General features: G+C 37.4%; 2 protein-coding genes across 3 annotated transcripts in view; both read right to left on the bottom strand.

Annotated features, from left to right (window-relative positions):
- Positions 1 to 8,239, bottom strand: part of nck1 (NCK adaptor protein 1) — a 37,870-nt gene extending 29,631 nt beyond the window's left edge. The window contains exon 1 of one of the 2 annotated variants that reach the window (XM_005797817.3): positions 8,003 to 8,239. The gene's annotated coding sequence lies outside the window, so the exon portion shown is untranslated. Of the gene's footprint in view, positions 1 to 400; positions 425 to 8,002 lie in introns of those variants that run through there. The other variant, XM_023326564.1, reaches the window with a different exon arrangement.
- Positions 8,240 to 11,616: 3,377 nt separating this feature from the next.
- On the bottom strand, positions 11,617 to 15,685 carry LOC102233223 (solute carrier family 35 member G2-like). Its single transcript, XM_005797818.2, has 2 exons — positions 15,312 to 15,685; positions 11,617 to 13,259 (listed from the first exon to the last, which is right to left on the bottom strand). The coding sequence occupies exon 2, from the start codon at positions 13,230 to 13,232 to the stop codon at positions 11,982 to 11,984; it is 1,251 nt and encodes a 416-aa protein (XP_005797875.1). The 5' UTR covers positions 13,233 to 13,259; positions 15,312 to 15,685; the 3' UTR covers positions 11,617 to 11,981.
- Between the last annotated feature and the right edge of the window lie 958 nt (positions 15,686 to 16,643).

Genomic DNA, 16,643 nt, shown 5'->3' on the forward strand with positions numbered 1-16,643 from the left:
TAAAATGATTGCAAATTTCTCACCACACACAGTCTACACACTATGACATTTTGCAGTAGTGGGGAGAAGAAACGTGAACAGCGCTTTATAACTTTGCCTCAGTATACACTTAAAGACACACAAAAGTACTTCTCAGTGGCATCAGAGAATCAAATGCAGAAAGGCTGAGTGAAGTGTTGAATCGCTCACCCCATTTTCTAGATTTTTGACATTGTTCGGTGTTTCTCAACTAATTAAGTAGCAGTCACTTACGTGATAAAACACAATCAGCACACATAATGCACTTCAGCAACCTATCCACAACTGATTTCAGATGTATTTGCATGTAGAACATCTATACAGCTGACAGCTAAGCTTCCAGAGCTAATAAATTTAAGGAGGAAAATCAAGAGCTACTCACTGGGCTGTTCTGGCAAGTCCCTTCACCATGATGTTATATCTCATACTAGTGGTGAGAAAGTAGGTACGTTAGAAACAACCCAGATAATTCTAAGGAGTCTGCAGCTCACAAACACAGAGGCGGAGCTTTGTCATGGGAGATGAGAAATAAGACTTTTTTTTTTTTATATGATTAGTCAGCAAGGATACAAATGCTTTTAAATTAACTTTACACCTCATTTACAACAATACTGTTTTGAAACAAATAGCATTGGCTTCCTCTTCTGGAGAAAAGACACAAGAGTTAAGAACTTATCATGTGCATGGCAAACCCCCAAATTTTGTTTGACACTATCAGCTCAATTGTTTTATCGGCAACCCTACAATACCTAGTTTAGTCCAAAGCAAAGGGTAAAGAATTTTATTATTTTTTCGTTGGGTAGTTCAACAGTCATCTTTTCATGTTCCCTCTTGTGACTTGTTTCCTTCACATACTTGATTCTCTTTCAGTCTTGTGACCTTACATGATGTTTCTGATTTGCTCAACACAATAAGACCCTCATCTTGCCCTACTGACATAACACTAAGCTTTGTAAAAAAGAAAAAAAAACCATTTGAGTCCATTGTCTCTTTAATAAATCAATTTCATCTGAGAAATGTAACCTTTTTTAAAGCACAGTAGCACTTTAGTTGAACTATACCTTAATCTAGATGCAACTTTACCTCAGAATTACAGGTCAATGTCTAAATTCGAACTCAAGTCAAAATGCTAGAAAATGTGGTAGCAGATTAAGTTGTGACTATTCTGAATAATCAGAATTTTTTTTTAAATTTCAATTAGGTTTACTTAAAAAACATTCTAGGGAAAACACATTACTCAAAAACTCTAGTAACATGATGTCAGCAGACTCATGGGAATATTCATTTCTGTTTTGATTAGAGCCTTTACCTTTGTTCGACACTGTTGACCACATTTTAATTATGTGGTTAACAGAAGTAGAAGCTTCGGTGTTTATGCCAATCAGCTAATGGAAGATTCCACTGAACTGAGGTGGAGTACCTCAGGGTTTTGTTCTGGGGCCTATCTTGTTTCTCTTGTACCTCTGGGTTTCATGTTACAGTTCAGTAGTACCAGTTTTAGAGGGTATGCCAGATATATTGGCATCAACATCAAAATCGGCCAATGGTAGGCATTTTCTTAACTTATCTATATTGGTTTAATGAGTAAAACTGAGTCAATATTAACAATGTTCATTTTCATCTTGTTTGCATATGTGTTTCAAGAGAGGGAGGTGGGTTGGCAATGTGGTAATTGTTCAGTCATGTGACAGTGATGGTAATTCAGCACAGGACTGCGCTGTGTTTAACTTGAGCAGAGATGCAACATACATGCTGTGGTTGCTTTTACAAAGTGTAAATAATGTATGGAAATATATCTAATATACATATAACATTGGTAGTTATAGGTCCTAACAGCAGAATTAAAAATTGGATATCGGCCCAAATTTTCATATTGGTGCATCCCTAATCTCTCTTCTGATGATTTTCAGTCTACTGTTCATTCAAAAACTCTGGGTGCCATAAACCTCCTTAATTTGTTGTTTATCTTAGATCAGGTCTCAAGGCTGAGACACTAATTAGTGCAAAGGGATGATAAAACGTCACATTAAATAAATTAGAATATGCATTCCAACGAAGCTTCTTTCTCACATTAGAAGTATAACCTTCAAGCAGAGATTAAACTTACTTTTTATTAAGCCCCAATTTTTGTACTAAAAATATGTTTTATTGGTCTGACGTAATATTCTTAGATGTGTTTTCATTAGCTGTAAGTGGAAAATCATCATAATTAACAGATAATGGCTTGAAAACAGTCTGTGTGTACTTAATTATATAGTGTTTGAAATAGTTATTAATGTTTTGACTGTTTCTCGCTTAAACTGCTAGCATATTTTGTCTGCAGGCAATTCAGAATGCTGCTTTTAACCAACTACCTGAGAAATCACTTTTCTCCTTATTAGGCATCAAAAACTCCACTGATTACCTGTTTATGTTAGAGACAATTTTAAAATGTTGATTTCTCCCATTGATGGTCAAGTCCCATTTTACAACTCTGACATTTTCTACCTCCTAGTTCTGCCCATGTCCGCACGCCAGAAACTGTTAGTTGTTCACCTCAGGGGACCAGAAGGGTTTGAGTTTATCATAGCAAACTGTGGAACAAGCTGCCTCTGTCTATACTACCTATCTTTTGATTCTACACACTTCGTTAAAAAGAAAGCTTTAAAATAGACATCTTTATGGTGATGTGCTTTACTATGTTTGTATGTATTTATATGCATCCTTAATTGTTCGCTATTGAAAACACTGTAATTTTATATCTATAAAAGAATCAATTTTAGTTGACTTGGAGAAACAAGGTTTGCATTTAACCCTTCAAAAAGTCAACATGCATGGGCAGTCATTAGAAAAGATGAAAAAAGAAGATAGCAAAAGAAAAAGAGGAAATGGAAGACAACTTTTGCAACAACCTAGACTGTGGAGACAACATGATGAACACAATCCCCATTTCACCACGTGGAACCGATTCCTCAGCTAGAATTTAAAAAGGGAAATTTTTGAGCCACATCACATTTCTGGCTTTTATTGAAATGCAGTTAGCACTTTTCCTCTCAAGACTTGGCCGCTTCAGGCCACTGAGATCATCATCATCCATGTACGTTGTTGTTATTTTCAGTCATGAAAGGCAACAATTACAAAACGAGTGATTCAACAGGACATCTAATTACACAATGCCACCGCCAGTACAAATGTCTGCAGCTGCTTAACTGCGAAACCTCAATTGTGCACAAAAACTGACAGCTGACAGGTGCAAGTTTTCCAAACAAGTTGCCCCGCGGCTATTTTTGGAATTCAAATACGAAAATAAAACGAGTGCCTTCAGGCATAAAAGATCATTTAAAAAAAACTAAAGGGAACTAGTTCAAATCCGTCACAAGTACGCCCTCAAAGGCAGCTGAGGACAACAAAAGCAAGCAAATCACAGTTCTGCACTAATCCACTATTGCGCTCAAACATATAGCTTGTTTTGCTTTGGATGGCAGTCAGCACCATAGTAGTTCTACTGCAGTAACAACTGGGTTTAGTCACTTGTCATAACTCATAAAAGAAATTTATCGGAATTTGGTCCCTCCTTCAGAATTTTCTGCTGTTTGTATTTACGTCTGTGAATTTGCAAGTCATTGTTTGGAGGACTCAAGCTTTCTGCTGCTGACTGAACAGTGCACTTATGGTAAGACAGTAAATGTATGATGGCATTTAATGCATAAACTGTGGAACTGTAGCACTGAAAAGTGTTACTAAACACTCTAGGCTTTTAAAATCGTTGCATTAGAAGCCTTATAAAGAAATCTTGTATTGCAGTAAAACATGTTCTGCCCTTCCGTCTCAAATGTAAACATGAATACCTTCAGGAACTTTGACTTTGATCAGAAAGCTCAAGACCAACAAATAAACATTACATGTTGGTCTAATAAGAAAAAGATTAATATGCCTATTTCTAAGTACAGTAGAGGACCTGTATTAGGGGTTTGTTATTCTTCCAAAAACCCTGCAAACCTTGTGAGTGTACACCAGTGTTTCCCAACCCTGGTCCTCGAGGCACAACGCCCTGCATGTTTTAGGTATTTCCTTGCTTCAATCCAGCTGATTTCAATTGATGACTGATTAACAGGCGTTTGTTGAACTGCAATCAGTTGAATCAGGCACATTAAAGCAGGGAAACCTCTAAAACATGTAGGACAGTGTGCCTTGAGGACCAGGGTTGGGAAACACTGGTGTAGACAGTGGATACTTTTAGAATACCAGGAGGTTTTAGATGATCTGTTGGACAATCCAAAATACCTAAACAGGTAATGTCACTAGATCCATACGGTCTAATTTCCATAGGAATTGCCCAGAAATAAATAAACCTTCTTTCATGGCTATGACACAGTGCATTTTGTTCTGCGTCCTGATTGGCTAAACAGTTACCGCTCTTCTTCTCTACCTGTGTGCCAATAACGTTACGGTATTTATACGTTATACAATTTGGCAAATTTTGGCAAATATATTTGCCCAGAAGAAAAAAAGAGCGACAACAACTACCGATAACTATGTTCTTCTCTCGAAAAAACACACCTGCACCACAGGCTTCAGAAGAAAAAGACACTACAGAGCGGAGTCAGGCCGCAGCGTCATAGTCAGAGGCACAGTGAAATATGTGAGTCACAATTTGTCCCACTGTACTTCATAGTGATGATTAAAATGATTATTTTACTGTTGTTATTTGTAACAAAGCGTTAAAACAAACAAAGCATTTTTAAAAAAAATGCTTAGACCTGAAAACAGGTTTTGTTCTTTGGTTTCAATGTAGAGTATTTAATTATGCTGTATAATAATTTAAAAAAAATAAAGGTAACTATTTCACAGATGTCGCCTATCACGGGTTCTTTTTGGAACGCAACCCCCGTGAAAAACGAGGGTTCACTGTATTGGGGTCCCATAGTGGTTGGGATCCTGTGTGAATTTGACATATTGCAGTGCAAATGGCTGAGCCTTATCTTACGCTACAGGTAGATTATTCTACCCTACATTTTTACAATTCATAGCATACCACCTGTGAGAAGGGAGATACTGTCCCATAACAACAGAAACACACCGACAAATGCCACTAACCACAGAGAGAATGTGTAACTTGGTCCTTATGACGTGTTGATAGGGCTTGTGTTGCTGTGCAATTTATTTAAAAGGTCATAAAAACACAGGCGGGAAAATCTTGCCAGAAACACACACTCATTTCATCCATTGTGTAGCCGAGGCATGACATTTAGTCTCACTTAGATTAATAAATGCAGGAACAATGTTGCATGAAAAACACAGAGCTTCTAAAATACAAACCAGCCGCATTAGGCCTCTAATTGATGGTTTAGTTGAAAATGTGGCTGTATAGTTACCTGCTTTCAGTTTCAGACATGTTTAAAGTAAAAATAATTCCTCAGTGATGATGCCTGCAACTCCATTAGATCTGCATTAGATAATTTCATCATAACAACACCACTAAAGGTGGTCAGTTTTGTTGGGGCTACATTTCAGATCAGCTCAAACATGAAATTTGGGGAAATCACCTTGGCTTATAGGAAAACCATGATACATACTTGATACTGGCTTCTTGAGGTCATGATGATTATTCAATTGACTGTAAAATGTGACAAAAACATGTTGGAAGGAGGTAAAAGGTGATGTGCTTTTTATTAATACCATTTCACCATATAATAGCAGTCACACAAAAAAGCAATTAAAGAAAAATGTAAGAACAAGATGATTTTGTTTTCACAGGGAAAAAAACTTGTTCTATCCCTGCTTAAATAATATCTACTTTAATAAAAATGTACTTTATATCATTTTTTAGATAGTTTGCTCTGATACATAAATTAAAGCCAAATATCAGAATAAACTAGGGATGAATGATATATATTGGTATCGGCATGTGGTATTCTTTTGGTCATGTGATAGTAATGTAGCAAGGTATAATGGGATGAAGCAGATTAACAATGTCAGAATTGTGGTTTTTAAATGGTGATGTTAAAGGTGTTGGAAAATGTACCTAATCTAAATAATATTGCTTATCGGCAATAGCAGTGGTATTAATATTGAGCAAAATTTTCATGATGGTGCATCCCTAGAATAAACACTGTCTAAGATCAGTATTAGTGTATGCTTATTAATAATGCTAAATGTGCAGAGAACTACTCTATTCTGTGTTTTATAAGATAACATTGGGAGTAAGACTGCACAATATTTCACAACATTGCATTATCAGTGTGTGAGATATTCCAATAGCAAAGGACTGTTTGAGCACAATAATTGTCAGGTAATATGTTATAAACTTTCATTTTACACGTTAATCTAATATTTAGAGTTTCAGGGTAGCAGATACAGTGGATACAAATTACATACCATCATAATATATTCCAATATTATCGCCATTGTGACATTTTCAAATACTGAGCAACCCTTATTGGGAGCCTAATGAGTCAATATTAGCTGTTTAATTTGCAAGACTGCATGCTCAGGTAGCCAGCCTTCAGTAAGCTACATTATTAAAATGTTGTTCATGGCTTGAGTTTCTTCAGTTTTTCCCCCTTGATTATCTTTTTATTTTTTCTTCTAAATTTGACTTTTTGAATGAATAAAGTCGTATTTAAAAGAATTTAAATTATGACATATTGTGTGATTTTTCATGTCAAATTTCACAGTCTATATTTTTCATGTAAACATGCAATTCACTGACTGAAAGTTTTATCCCAAGCATCTGGATCATATACATTAAAGTGTAAATATATCTACAAACTAAATTGTCCCAAAGGAAATAGGAAGACACATTTAATACACATCTGATATGTGCATTAAATTTACATATGCCTATTGATTAGAGTTACACAATATATCAGATCACTGTCATCATTACAGTATCAATGTGTGCATTATCTCAAATCACACAAAACTCTTTAGGTGCATTATTTAGTAAGTAACTGTATCTCATGTACCATGTATCTACTTTCTATGACAGTAATACATTTAGCTAGATGAATGGACTTTACATACACATTTTAGCAGTCCCATTATGTATGGGAAATAGTTGGATAGTTGTGATAACAAAAAGAAAAATGTGGGTGAATCACAGTGTACTTCATTACTGCAACACACGATTTCCCTTTGTCAGAAAGGTAGCTTATTATTACACTTTGTAAAAGCATCAAATCTCAACATCTCAAAAGATAATTCAAGAAAATTATCTTTTATTGAATTAAAGAAAAGATCATTTGTGTAATCTACGTAACCAAAGTAAAGAGTCTCATGCTTTGGGCTGTGATATCAGATTAGTTCCCCAAATATCCCCCTATACTTCATCACTCAAATGTAAATATGGTTGAAAACATAGCACAGTATAAAATATGAAGTGATTTATGGTTCAGAAGATGCTTAGTCCTTGCATGTGTTTTATGATTCCATTTGTCATCTAAAATTTATCACGGAAACTTGCTTTTTCCAATCTCCAAAACATCCATCTGATTAAGCTGAAACCGCCTTTCATGAAAAATATTTTGAAAATCTTTCAAACCTGCCTATTTTATAATAACGGTACAAACAAAAAGCCACTGTGCTTACTAATAGAGCATCTTCTTCATTTTCAATCTCAGTCAATGAACATAACTATGCTGAAACAAGACAGATTTAATGTATAACCAGGATTTGTTGCACCCAAATGTTTGCCTTTTATGTCAAGTTAAGCTTTTCAGTGTGGAGCCACCCAACTTGGTTAATCTATCTGTGAAAATTCAGCAAACACCAACATCTCGTTTTAGAGTCGAAATTAATGTTAACCCCTTTGCGGACTGTATATTGGACCAAGCTGGCTATGCGACAAAGCAGAAAGGCTGGCTTTCTCTGTTTTTGCCTCGGTTACCTTTTAGCTGTTAGCCTATGTGGGTTTTACCGTTAAACAGAGGGGGAGCAGCAGAGGAGTGCGGCTGCAGCAGAAGGCAGCCTGGCACATTCCCTGTTCAGTCATGCCACGTCTTACCTGACTGCTGATGGCCACCTCTTCTTATCTCCTTTTAAATATTTTGTATTGATGGAGGCGTCTCGACAAAGATGCTCACGGTGGATGCCCACAGTCCTCTCAAGCCAGCGGCCAAATATTTTCTTTCCCAATCCGAGAAGCTAGCCTAGCTGACTAGACGCAGCGCCCCGTTGGAAAAGCATTTCTGCATCAGACCGTGTCAGAGCTCAGCAGCAGCTAGGGTAGCTAACTAGCTGAAACAGCTACACAGTACCCACTCACTCACTTCCCGACTGCTCGTCTGTGATTGGCTGCGGGAGGATAGACTGTGTTCTGAATGGACGAGCTCGCTGCCAATCAATGCCACTGCAGCTGTTAATGTTCTACATTCCCATAGAACGTCCTCCTGAATTTTGCCTTCCAAGGGTAAAACAACCATACCAGCATAAGATTATCCTTTGTCAACTTCATAAGGACTGAAAATTATTTTTTTATGTAGTATTATCTGCCTAATTAATTTTTTTCTATTTTATTTACTGCTTAAATAAAATAAGCATTCAATGTTTAAAATACATTGAATAACGACAGTGACAATATTTTTTTTACAAAAGTCTAAAGAGGGTTTATCACCAAATGAACACAGAAATTATTCACCAGAGCCAAACCAAAATTCTTCAGTGGTCATGTAAGTTCTCAAAGCTAAATCCTATATAAAACATTTGGAGTGAACTGAAGAGAAGATGGAATAAGAAAAGACAAAGACTCTTGATCAGAGACACAATACAAAGTCTTTAGCTAGGCGTGTATGATTTTCTTGCAAGGTCGGTCCATCAACTTGGAAATTGTTGGTCTCTTTTATGAAGGCAAACATGTAAGATTCTTATGTGTTGCAGATTTACAATCATTTACAGAATCTTTTTTTTTTTTTTTTTGAGTTGTGGCCAGTGAGTACTTCCAACTTCACAATGTTTGGCGCGCCTTTGCAAAACGTTTGGACACAAATGTTCTAGTTGGATTGTGAGAAGAACTGTCAGAAAATCCTTTCCCTGTATGCTCCAAACTTGTGAAATGTTAAAGCAAAAGTGTAAAAACTGTTGCTCTGCCAAGAATACTGTACAATCAAAGCTATCAGCAATTGTGCCACCAGCAATTTTGCAATACACATTAATTACTTAATGTTTTTGTTTTTGCTTTTACAGATCTTTACCAAGGGTGCCAATGCAGAGTGATGTATTTCAAGGTATCCAGGTTTCATAAAAAAATGCTCAGTAATCTGTATCGCTCACTACATGTTTCCATAATAATAGAAATAAGCATACAGAAATAACACCATCAAATTCCGTTCAGCCATAATGCATCTTATAAATGTGTCTGTGGTTAAGAGAGTTGCAGAGTAACTTGGAAGGTTGTGCAGCTCGCTGCAGGATGCAATCTGTTTCCTGCTCTAACAGATGGGCCTCCTCTACGTGTCTTCTTCGTTCTGCACCCAAAAGCCAATCTCAAAACTACTCAACGTGAATTGTCAAGCAGGATTCTCAGTTTTGTTGGGCTTAATAAGCTGTAGGTCATGATAGAATTTATTGCAAAAAGCAAGTAAACAAATGCTGGTTGTTCCAGTTTTAATTGTAAACAAACAGGATTTACACATATCTTTTTTTTTATTTACAATGACAGTGATTCTTTGCAGATGTGTCCAACATTAAACTGAGTCTCACTTATAACAGACACCCTTGTAATACAGGGTGCACACATCACAACACAACTGCTTCTGCTGAATGAATAAAAAGAGGAAGAGTGATGTGTAATTTGTACAATTGTTGTGATCAAAATGCTATCTCTTCCTGACATAAAGGAAATGGAAGTAACACAAACAAGCTTTATCCTTCAGCATGAAAACAATTTAGGCAGGGGCACTTCCAAAAGCTGAGATAATATTTGTTCAGGAATTTTATTATAGTGTTGTGTAGAATTGGATGATCAAAGCGATAAATATAAATGCTAAGAATATTAAACTGAGTTATAAAACAAGTAAATGTAAGACTGTCAAGCCAAGTAAATACACACGGCTAGCCTTGGTGGCACCACTGATATCAGCTTTCTTCTTTCACTCCTGGCTGTCAGAAACATTAAGTAGGTCATGAATGCCACCTGCTGGGCTGTTGGTGAAGCACGTCAGTTCTGAATCAGCAATGTGTCCTTGTTCATGGCAAGCATTTTTTCATCACCATTGTGTCTCTATTTCGTTCCTCGGCAGTTCGTTTTGACCCTCAAGGCGGCATCTTAGAGACTGTTTATCTTTGCTCGGCTTCCTGAAAAGACTAAAAAAAAAAAAATGGAGGAGACGTACCCGGTGAACTGCTGACTTAACTGATACAGAAAAAGAAACAGCAGATGGACCGGCATTGTTTAAGGGGGACTTTAATTCAATTCAGTGCACTTGCCTCTGGGCATTAGTTTGACATACAGTACATCTGAGAGTAAGCAGAAGCCACAGTCAGAGAGAAAATCACGTTTGTCAAATATAAACTAGCTAATGGGATTGGAGATGTAGTTTGAACAGAATAAATTGCTCAAGTCATTTATTCTAGTTTGGATTTTTCACACCTAATTTTGAATTTGCCTTATTGAATCTAGTGTAATTCTAAACAAAAGTATTTGTGTAAACCAAATTTGCATAGTTTCTCTGTTGTTTTGAAAAGTGTTGAATTTGGATTGTGTGAAAGTATACAAAAAAAATTGTGTATTCACATTTTGAAGTAAAACACAATTATTTTTGCTGCTTTTTAGGCCCCTGCATCCCATGATTTGAAATTCACTTTTTATTTTCACAAGCACAATTAAGTCACTGTACTTTAAGGAATCTGTATTAAATGAGTAGTTAGGGTTTATAGAGCTGCCTAAGTAAGTCCATATGCCAAAACAAAACAGTGAAATAGCTCTTTAATAACGTGGTGAATTGAAAACTATCTTCAGCTTCGTGTTACTTTGGGATTTGTAGAATAAGAGTATTTTGCACTTTTGGTTCGAATGTTATGTAAAAATAAAAAAAATCTGTAGAGAATTTAGTGTTGAAGCATATGAATTTTCGAAATGGAAAGTGTCTTGGAAAAAGTTTGTTAGAGCCATCTATTCTTTTGTTAGTTTGGTTTTAAAATTAAAACATTATAGATATGGGACTCTCACAATAACGCTTAGCAAAATTGCCACGGTTTAAAATGATCACTGTGTTTACTCAAAAACTAAAAACAGAAAATGTATGATATGTTTTTAGCAGACACTGCTCTTGCTTGTTAACTTTACTTTCAAAACAAATTTAGCTCAATAATAGGAGTGATAATCATGATTGAGAATATTTTGAAGCAGCTAAATATGTCTTTCTGGGGAATGAGGGACAGACCAGCAGTGCACAGCAACACATTGGGTGTGGGGGGCAGTGGTGCACTTTTCTATGCTCTGCTCAGCTCACTTTGACACTTTCTTTGGCATCTCAATCAGTTTAAAACTTAGAAAAGCTGTGATAGTGAATTGTAGTTGTTTTGAAAGCAACTATTTAGACCATGGTACTTTTACATCTGTAAACGGCCTATTCATAAATCATTGTGTTTTAGTCTCTAACAACAAATCAGGTCTTTCAGTGAAGCATTTTCTTTTTTTTTATTCCTTGTTACAATATGAATGGTTTCAGGGCTGACATTTACACAGTTTTGGCAGTGTGACGACAGAAGATTATATCAACACCTTGTGGCATCATAATTCACTCGTGCCTCGTTTTGCGGACATTTTAGTCTGTGGCACAATTTGACATTAAAGCATCACTATACGAAAGGGAAATGGTCACAATATTACAATTGTCTTTTATTTCACATGTAAATATTAACACTTTAGCTACACAAACTGGCACTCTGTTCACAGCACAACAATACAAAATCATCAGATGAAGATTCAGACATTCTTTTAATTGCACAACCAAGCAACACTGTAAACAGATAGACTGACAGATTCATTTGATAGGCGAGTCTAGGATTTCTTGGTAATCCTGCCGAATGGCCCTGCTCACTCTGTACAGCTTGACCCCGGTCAAAGTGAACACGCTGACCATGATGACAAGGCCTCCGATCACATCGTACACTGAGGGGATCATCCTCAGCACGATCAGCTGCAAAAACATTGAAACCACGATCTCTAGGTGCTGCACGGTGCTAACTAAGGCTGGATGAAACTTGTTTAGAGCATAGTAGACTCCAAGGAACGCTACCGTGGAGCAGATACAGATCCCAATTAAATAGCCCCAGGTCTCCCCATCCAGGGGAATAATAGGCTCCTGCATTATGAACATAGTGGAGGCGCCCCAGACAGTGCCTGTCCAGCCGAAGGTAAAGAGTGCTGTCCACATGCTGACGCGCTCTTTGATGGCTCTGTAGACAATCATGGAGAGGGCGGCGGTCAGGCCTGCCATAACTGTCATTGTATAGCCAAATGCCTCCTTCCAAAACCCCAGCCTGGACTTCTCCTCATCTGCTACATTCGGCACCATGACTAGACACAGGCCGAACACACTTCCCACCACCGTGACCACATCAGTGTAGCTCAGCCTCTCATCCAGCAGCAGGAAAGCCAGTATGGCACTGAAGACAGTGGTGGATGCACGCCACATGATGGTACCGTTGCTGGGGGGTACAATGGCAAAGGATGTGTAGGCGCAGGTGATAGAAATTACATTGCACACACCATAGAAGAAGAGACGGAGCCGGTAACCCTTGGGGCCAAAGGGTGCCTCATGGTAGTAGAGGACCACCATGATTGACAACACTTGGATCACAGAACGGATGAAGAGCAGCTCGAGAGACGGAACCTTAGAGCGATCTGCTGCCAATCGGGTAATTAGCGCCACACATCCATGAGCTGCTGCTGCCCCAAACAAGGCCATCCAGGTCACTCTGGAAGCCAACACATTAGCCTCGCCAAAGCTGGCCAGCTGACCCTCGACCCCCTTGTCTCTTTGCACACTTGGCTGCTTAGGCTGAGTCTCCATGGTTCCAAAGAAAGTCCTGCTGCCTTTGGCATCAGACACCAGTCTCTTTCCAACGTTTGCCTCTGCAAAAGAACCAAAATCCTCAAAAGAGGGTGCATCGTCGTACCCTTCATCACCAGGCTGGGGGAAGTGGGTGGCATATTTTACTGTGACTGTGTTTGGGTGAATTTTGACCCGCTTCTTTGATCCAAACTGCAGGGAGGCTGAAGCTGCATCCATGACGTGTGAGGTATTTAACAGTGTTATCTGGAAAACAGGGAAGTAAAAATTATTATTTAAATTACATTTAGGCTCTTGCATTAAATATTCATAGCCCTGGAACTTTTTCACATTTTCTCAAATTATAAATTTTATAATTTCTCAAATGATAAAAATTATAAGATTTCAAAAATTATAACAAATTATACATTTCTCAAGTTATAAATTATAACTTAAGCATTATATTGTGGTTTTACTCAGTACACTAACAAAAAGTGATACATAAAGGAGGAGTACAAGGAAAATGATACATAGTTTTGAATTATTTTTTACAGTAAAAATATGAAAAGTGTGGAATGTATTTGTATTTACATATAATCTCAGAGTTAACACTTTGTGGAGCCATTTTCACTCTAATTACAGCAGGAGGTCTTTGGGGATATATGTCTACCAGATTTGCAGAAAGTTGTGTCCATTCTTCTTTGAATGCTGAGTCAGATTGGGTAGAGCATTTGCACACATCCATTTTTAACTCTTGTCACAGATTCTGATCTGTGATTAGATCCAGACTTTCACTGGACTGGTCTAACCCATAAACAAGCTTTGATATAAACCATTCCATTGTGACTCTGGGTTTAAGTTGGGGGTTGCTGTCCTCCTGAAAGGTGAATCTTCACTCCTGTCCTGAATGTTTTCTAGTCTCATTCTAGGATAGCCCTGTATTTACCTCCATTCATCTTCTTATCAACTCTGACACCCATTAAAGTCCATAAGTAACAAAAACAGTCTTTTAACAAAAATGGTGCCATTACCATATGGCACATATTGCTTCCTCTGAGCAATGTTAGTTTTCAGTAAAACATAGTATTTCATTTAGGTCAGTACAACCAGATCACATTTTTTCCACATTTTCTGTGTCCCCTACACAGCTTGAGGCAAACTACAAATAGGGCGTTTCTTTTTGCCACTCTTCCATAAAGGACAAATTCAGCATTTAATAGTTACCCTGTCAACAGACTTTCTCACCTGAGCGGTGGATTTCTGCTACTCCTCCAGGCCATCTAGGCCATTATTAAGGTTTGCAATTCTGCTATGCTCTGTTCATTTTTTATATGATGAGTTGAACTGTGTTGTCAAGAGATGTTTATAGCTTTTAACTTTCCCACACTTTTCTCTCTGACTCGTCTGCTGTAATCTTTGGACTTAATCCTTTCTGCTCAGAACTGTTCTTTAACCAACTTTCCCATTTTTAATTTTGTTTTCATTGACAACCATGTATTCATTGTCACATCTATGCAGTACTTTGTGTTGATCTATCACATTAAAACTCAATAAGATAGACATTTGTGCTCATAGGGGCCGAACATCAAACACTCTGAGGCTGATGCAGTCTGATGGGAATGAGATTACATAACAAGGAATCCACAGAGGGGGCTGATGCATAAATGTGGGCCATGTATGAGATGAATGGAGAGGCACACCATAATTAAGCTACATCTGAATACGCCATGTAGAATGGATACAGGAACAGTCATCTGGAAAATTAGTTTGATTCTTTACTCATCAAATTTTGCATCCTGGAGTCAGATGAGTCAGTGATTTATATTTTAAATTATATGTATTATACATATATTTATATTTTTATTCCCCCGCCCATATTTTGCAGTCAGTCCAGCACTAATTTTAGAATCACATAACAAAAAACAGCATGAGTCCAAACCACAAGGGGGCAGAAAGATACTTCTGACTGTTATATGGTTGGTCCTCTTTCATTAAGATTAAAATTAAAATACAAATTGATGAAAAACGGAAGTTGAAGAAATGACAAGATAAAAAGACGTCTAAATTAAGGCGTATAGGAAACGCTGCAATTAGTGTTTTTTTTAATTGCCCTTGAATTTAAAGCAGGTAAAATCGTTTCTCCTCACGAATTGCGGGATAAAAATAAGAGCAATTCTTCAAATTAACGAGCGCCATATTAATAATTATATAATTTTAAGAGACCGCTATTCTGACAGTCGTTTACATCGACATCCCCCCCCCCCCCCCCCTTTTTTTTTTTTTTTTAGTAAGAAAATGTTATTTTTAAAAACATCTTACCTGGTGTTCTTTAATGAATTCCTAATGATGTTGGATGAAGCAGAGGTCTGTGTCATAATAGCAGATTTGGTCGGAATTCCTCATCCTTGCACTTGTCCATCTGCAGCTCCCATTCCCCCATGTTCCCTCCCCCTGAAGCGGAGCTTCTCTGCAAGACGTCTGCAAGACTATTTGTTTTTTCTTCTTCCTCTCCAAACTGTTTAACCAACTCTGCCTTTGCTTCTGCCGCCGATGAATCTGAAGCTGCTGTTGCTGGTGAGGCGGGTGATGACGATGATGAAGATGATGATGATGATGGTGATGGAGGGGGGAGGAAGCAACGGTCGTTGTCACAGCCAGCGGTTTCTTCTTTTCAGTCTAAATCCCACCCTTCCACCCCCCTCTCCCCCCAGCTACATTTGCTCTCATTCGTCTTTCTCTAATAGTGGCAAAATAGGAAGAGGATGTACGCTGGAAGACCATCGTCATTATCATCATCATAATAATAATATAGCCCGAAAAAAAAATTGCACATTTGCTTCCTTCTTTAAGATGTTTGTTTCAAAAAAGAAAGGGGTGTTGTTACATTTGTGATAAGAGTGCAGATGTACTTCCTCTTTAAAACCATTTGTTGTAGATGAACATGGAAATTCCATTCATGAAGTTTTAATCAGATTATTAATCCTCCTGAGAACCCAAACTTGCTCTTCTGTTTTTGTGTGCAACACTCATTTATGTTTGCTCCAGTCACTTAACCAAAAAATAAACAAAGTTGATCATGAATACTTAGTGTTTGAAATTCTTGAACTTTTTTCTACTCTGTGATGTGACAACCATAAACTTTCATGTATTTACTTGAGATTTTATATAATGAACTATCACAAAGTAGTTACTTGTGAGGTGGAATTAAAATGAAACATAGTTTAACTTTGTTTTTTTTTTTGTGTTTTTTACAAAGAAAGACATGAAAAGTGTGGCATGCATTTTCTGCCCTATTTAATCAAATGCCCCTAAATAAATCACATTGCAGACAGTTGCTTTCATGCACCCCTATCTGAAATAAAATGTACTTTTGTGTAAAACTTTAGACAGCGTCTGGAGGAAAGCTAGCTCTGCCCACCACCCTTAACACGATGACTTCCTCATGATTGAAACATGGTGGCAGCATCATGCTGCATGCTATTTTCTCTACAGGCAACTGGTCAGAGTTTGGATACATTTATATCTACTACATTTTTAATTTGAGTTGTGTCTGTATCTAAACTTACTTGAATTTCAGGAGTCCTGAAATTTGCTTCAGGATGGCCGTCATGGGAACTTCAGCTTGTTTGACTTCCCATGAGGGAAGTACCT

This window comes from Xiphophorus maculatus, chromosome 21 (genome assembly GCF_002775205.1).
Source record: "Xiphophorus maculatus strain JP 163 A chromosome 21, X_maculatus-5.0-male, whole genome shotgun sequence".
NCBI classification, from domain to species: domain Eukaryota; kingdom Metazoa; phylum Chordata; class Actinopteri; order Cyprinodontiformes; family Poeciliidae; genus Xiphophorus; species Xiphophorus maculatus.

Excerpts from the sequence above, each read along its gene's own strand:
- LOC102233223 (XM_005797818.2), bottom strand. The coding sequence starts at position 13,232 with ATGGATGCAGCTTCAGCCTCCCTGCAGTTTGGATCAAAGAAGCGGGTC.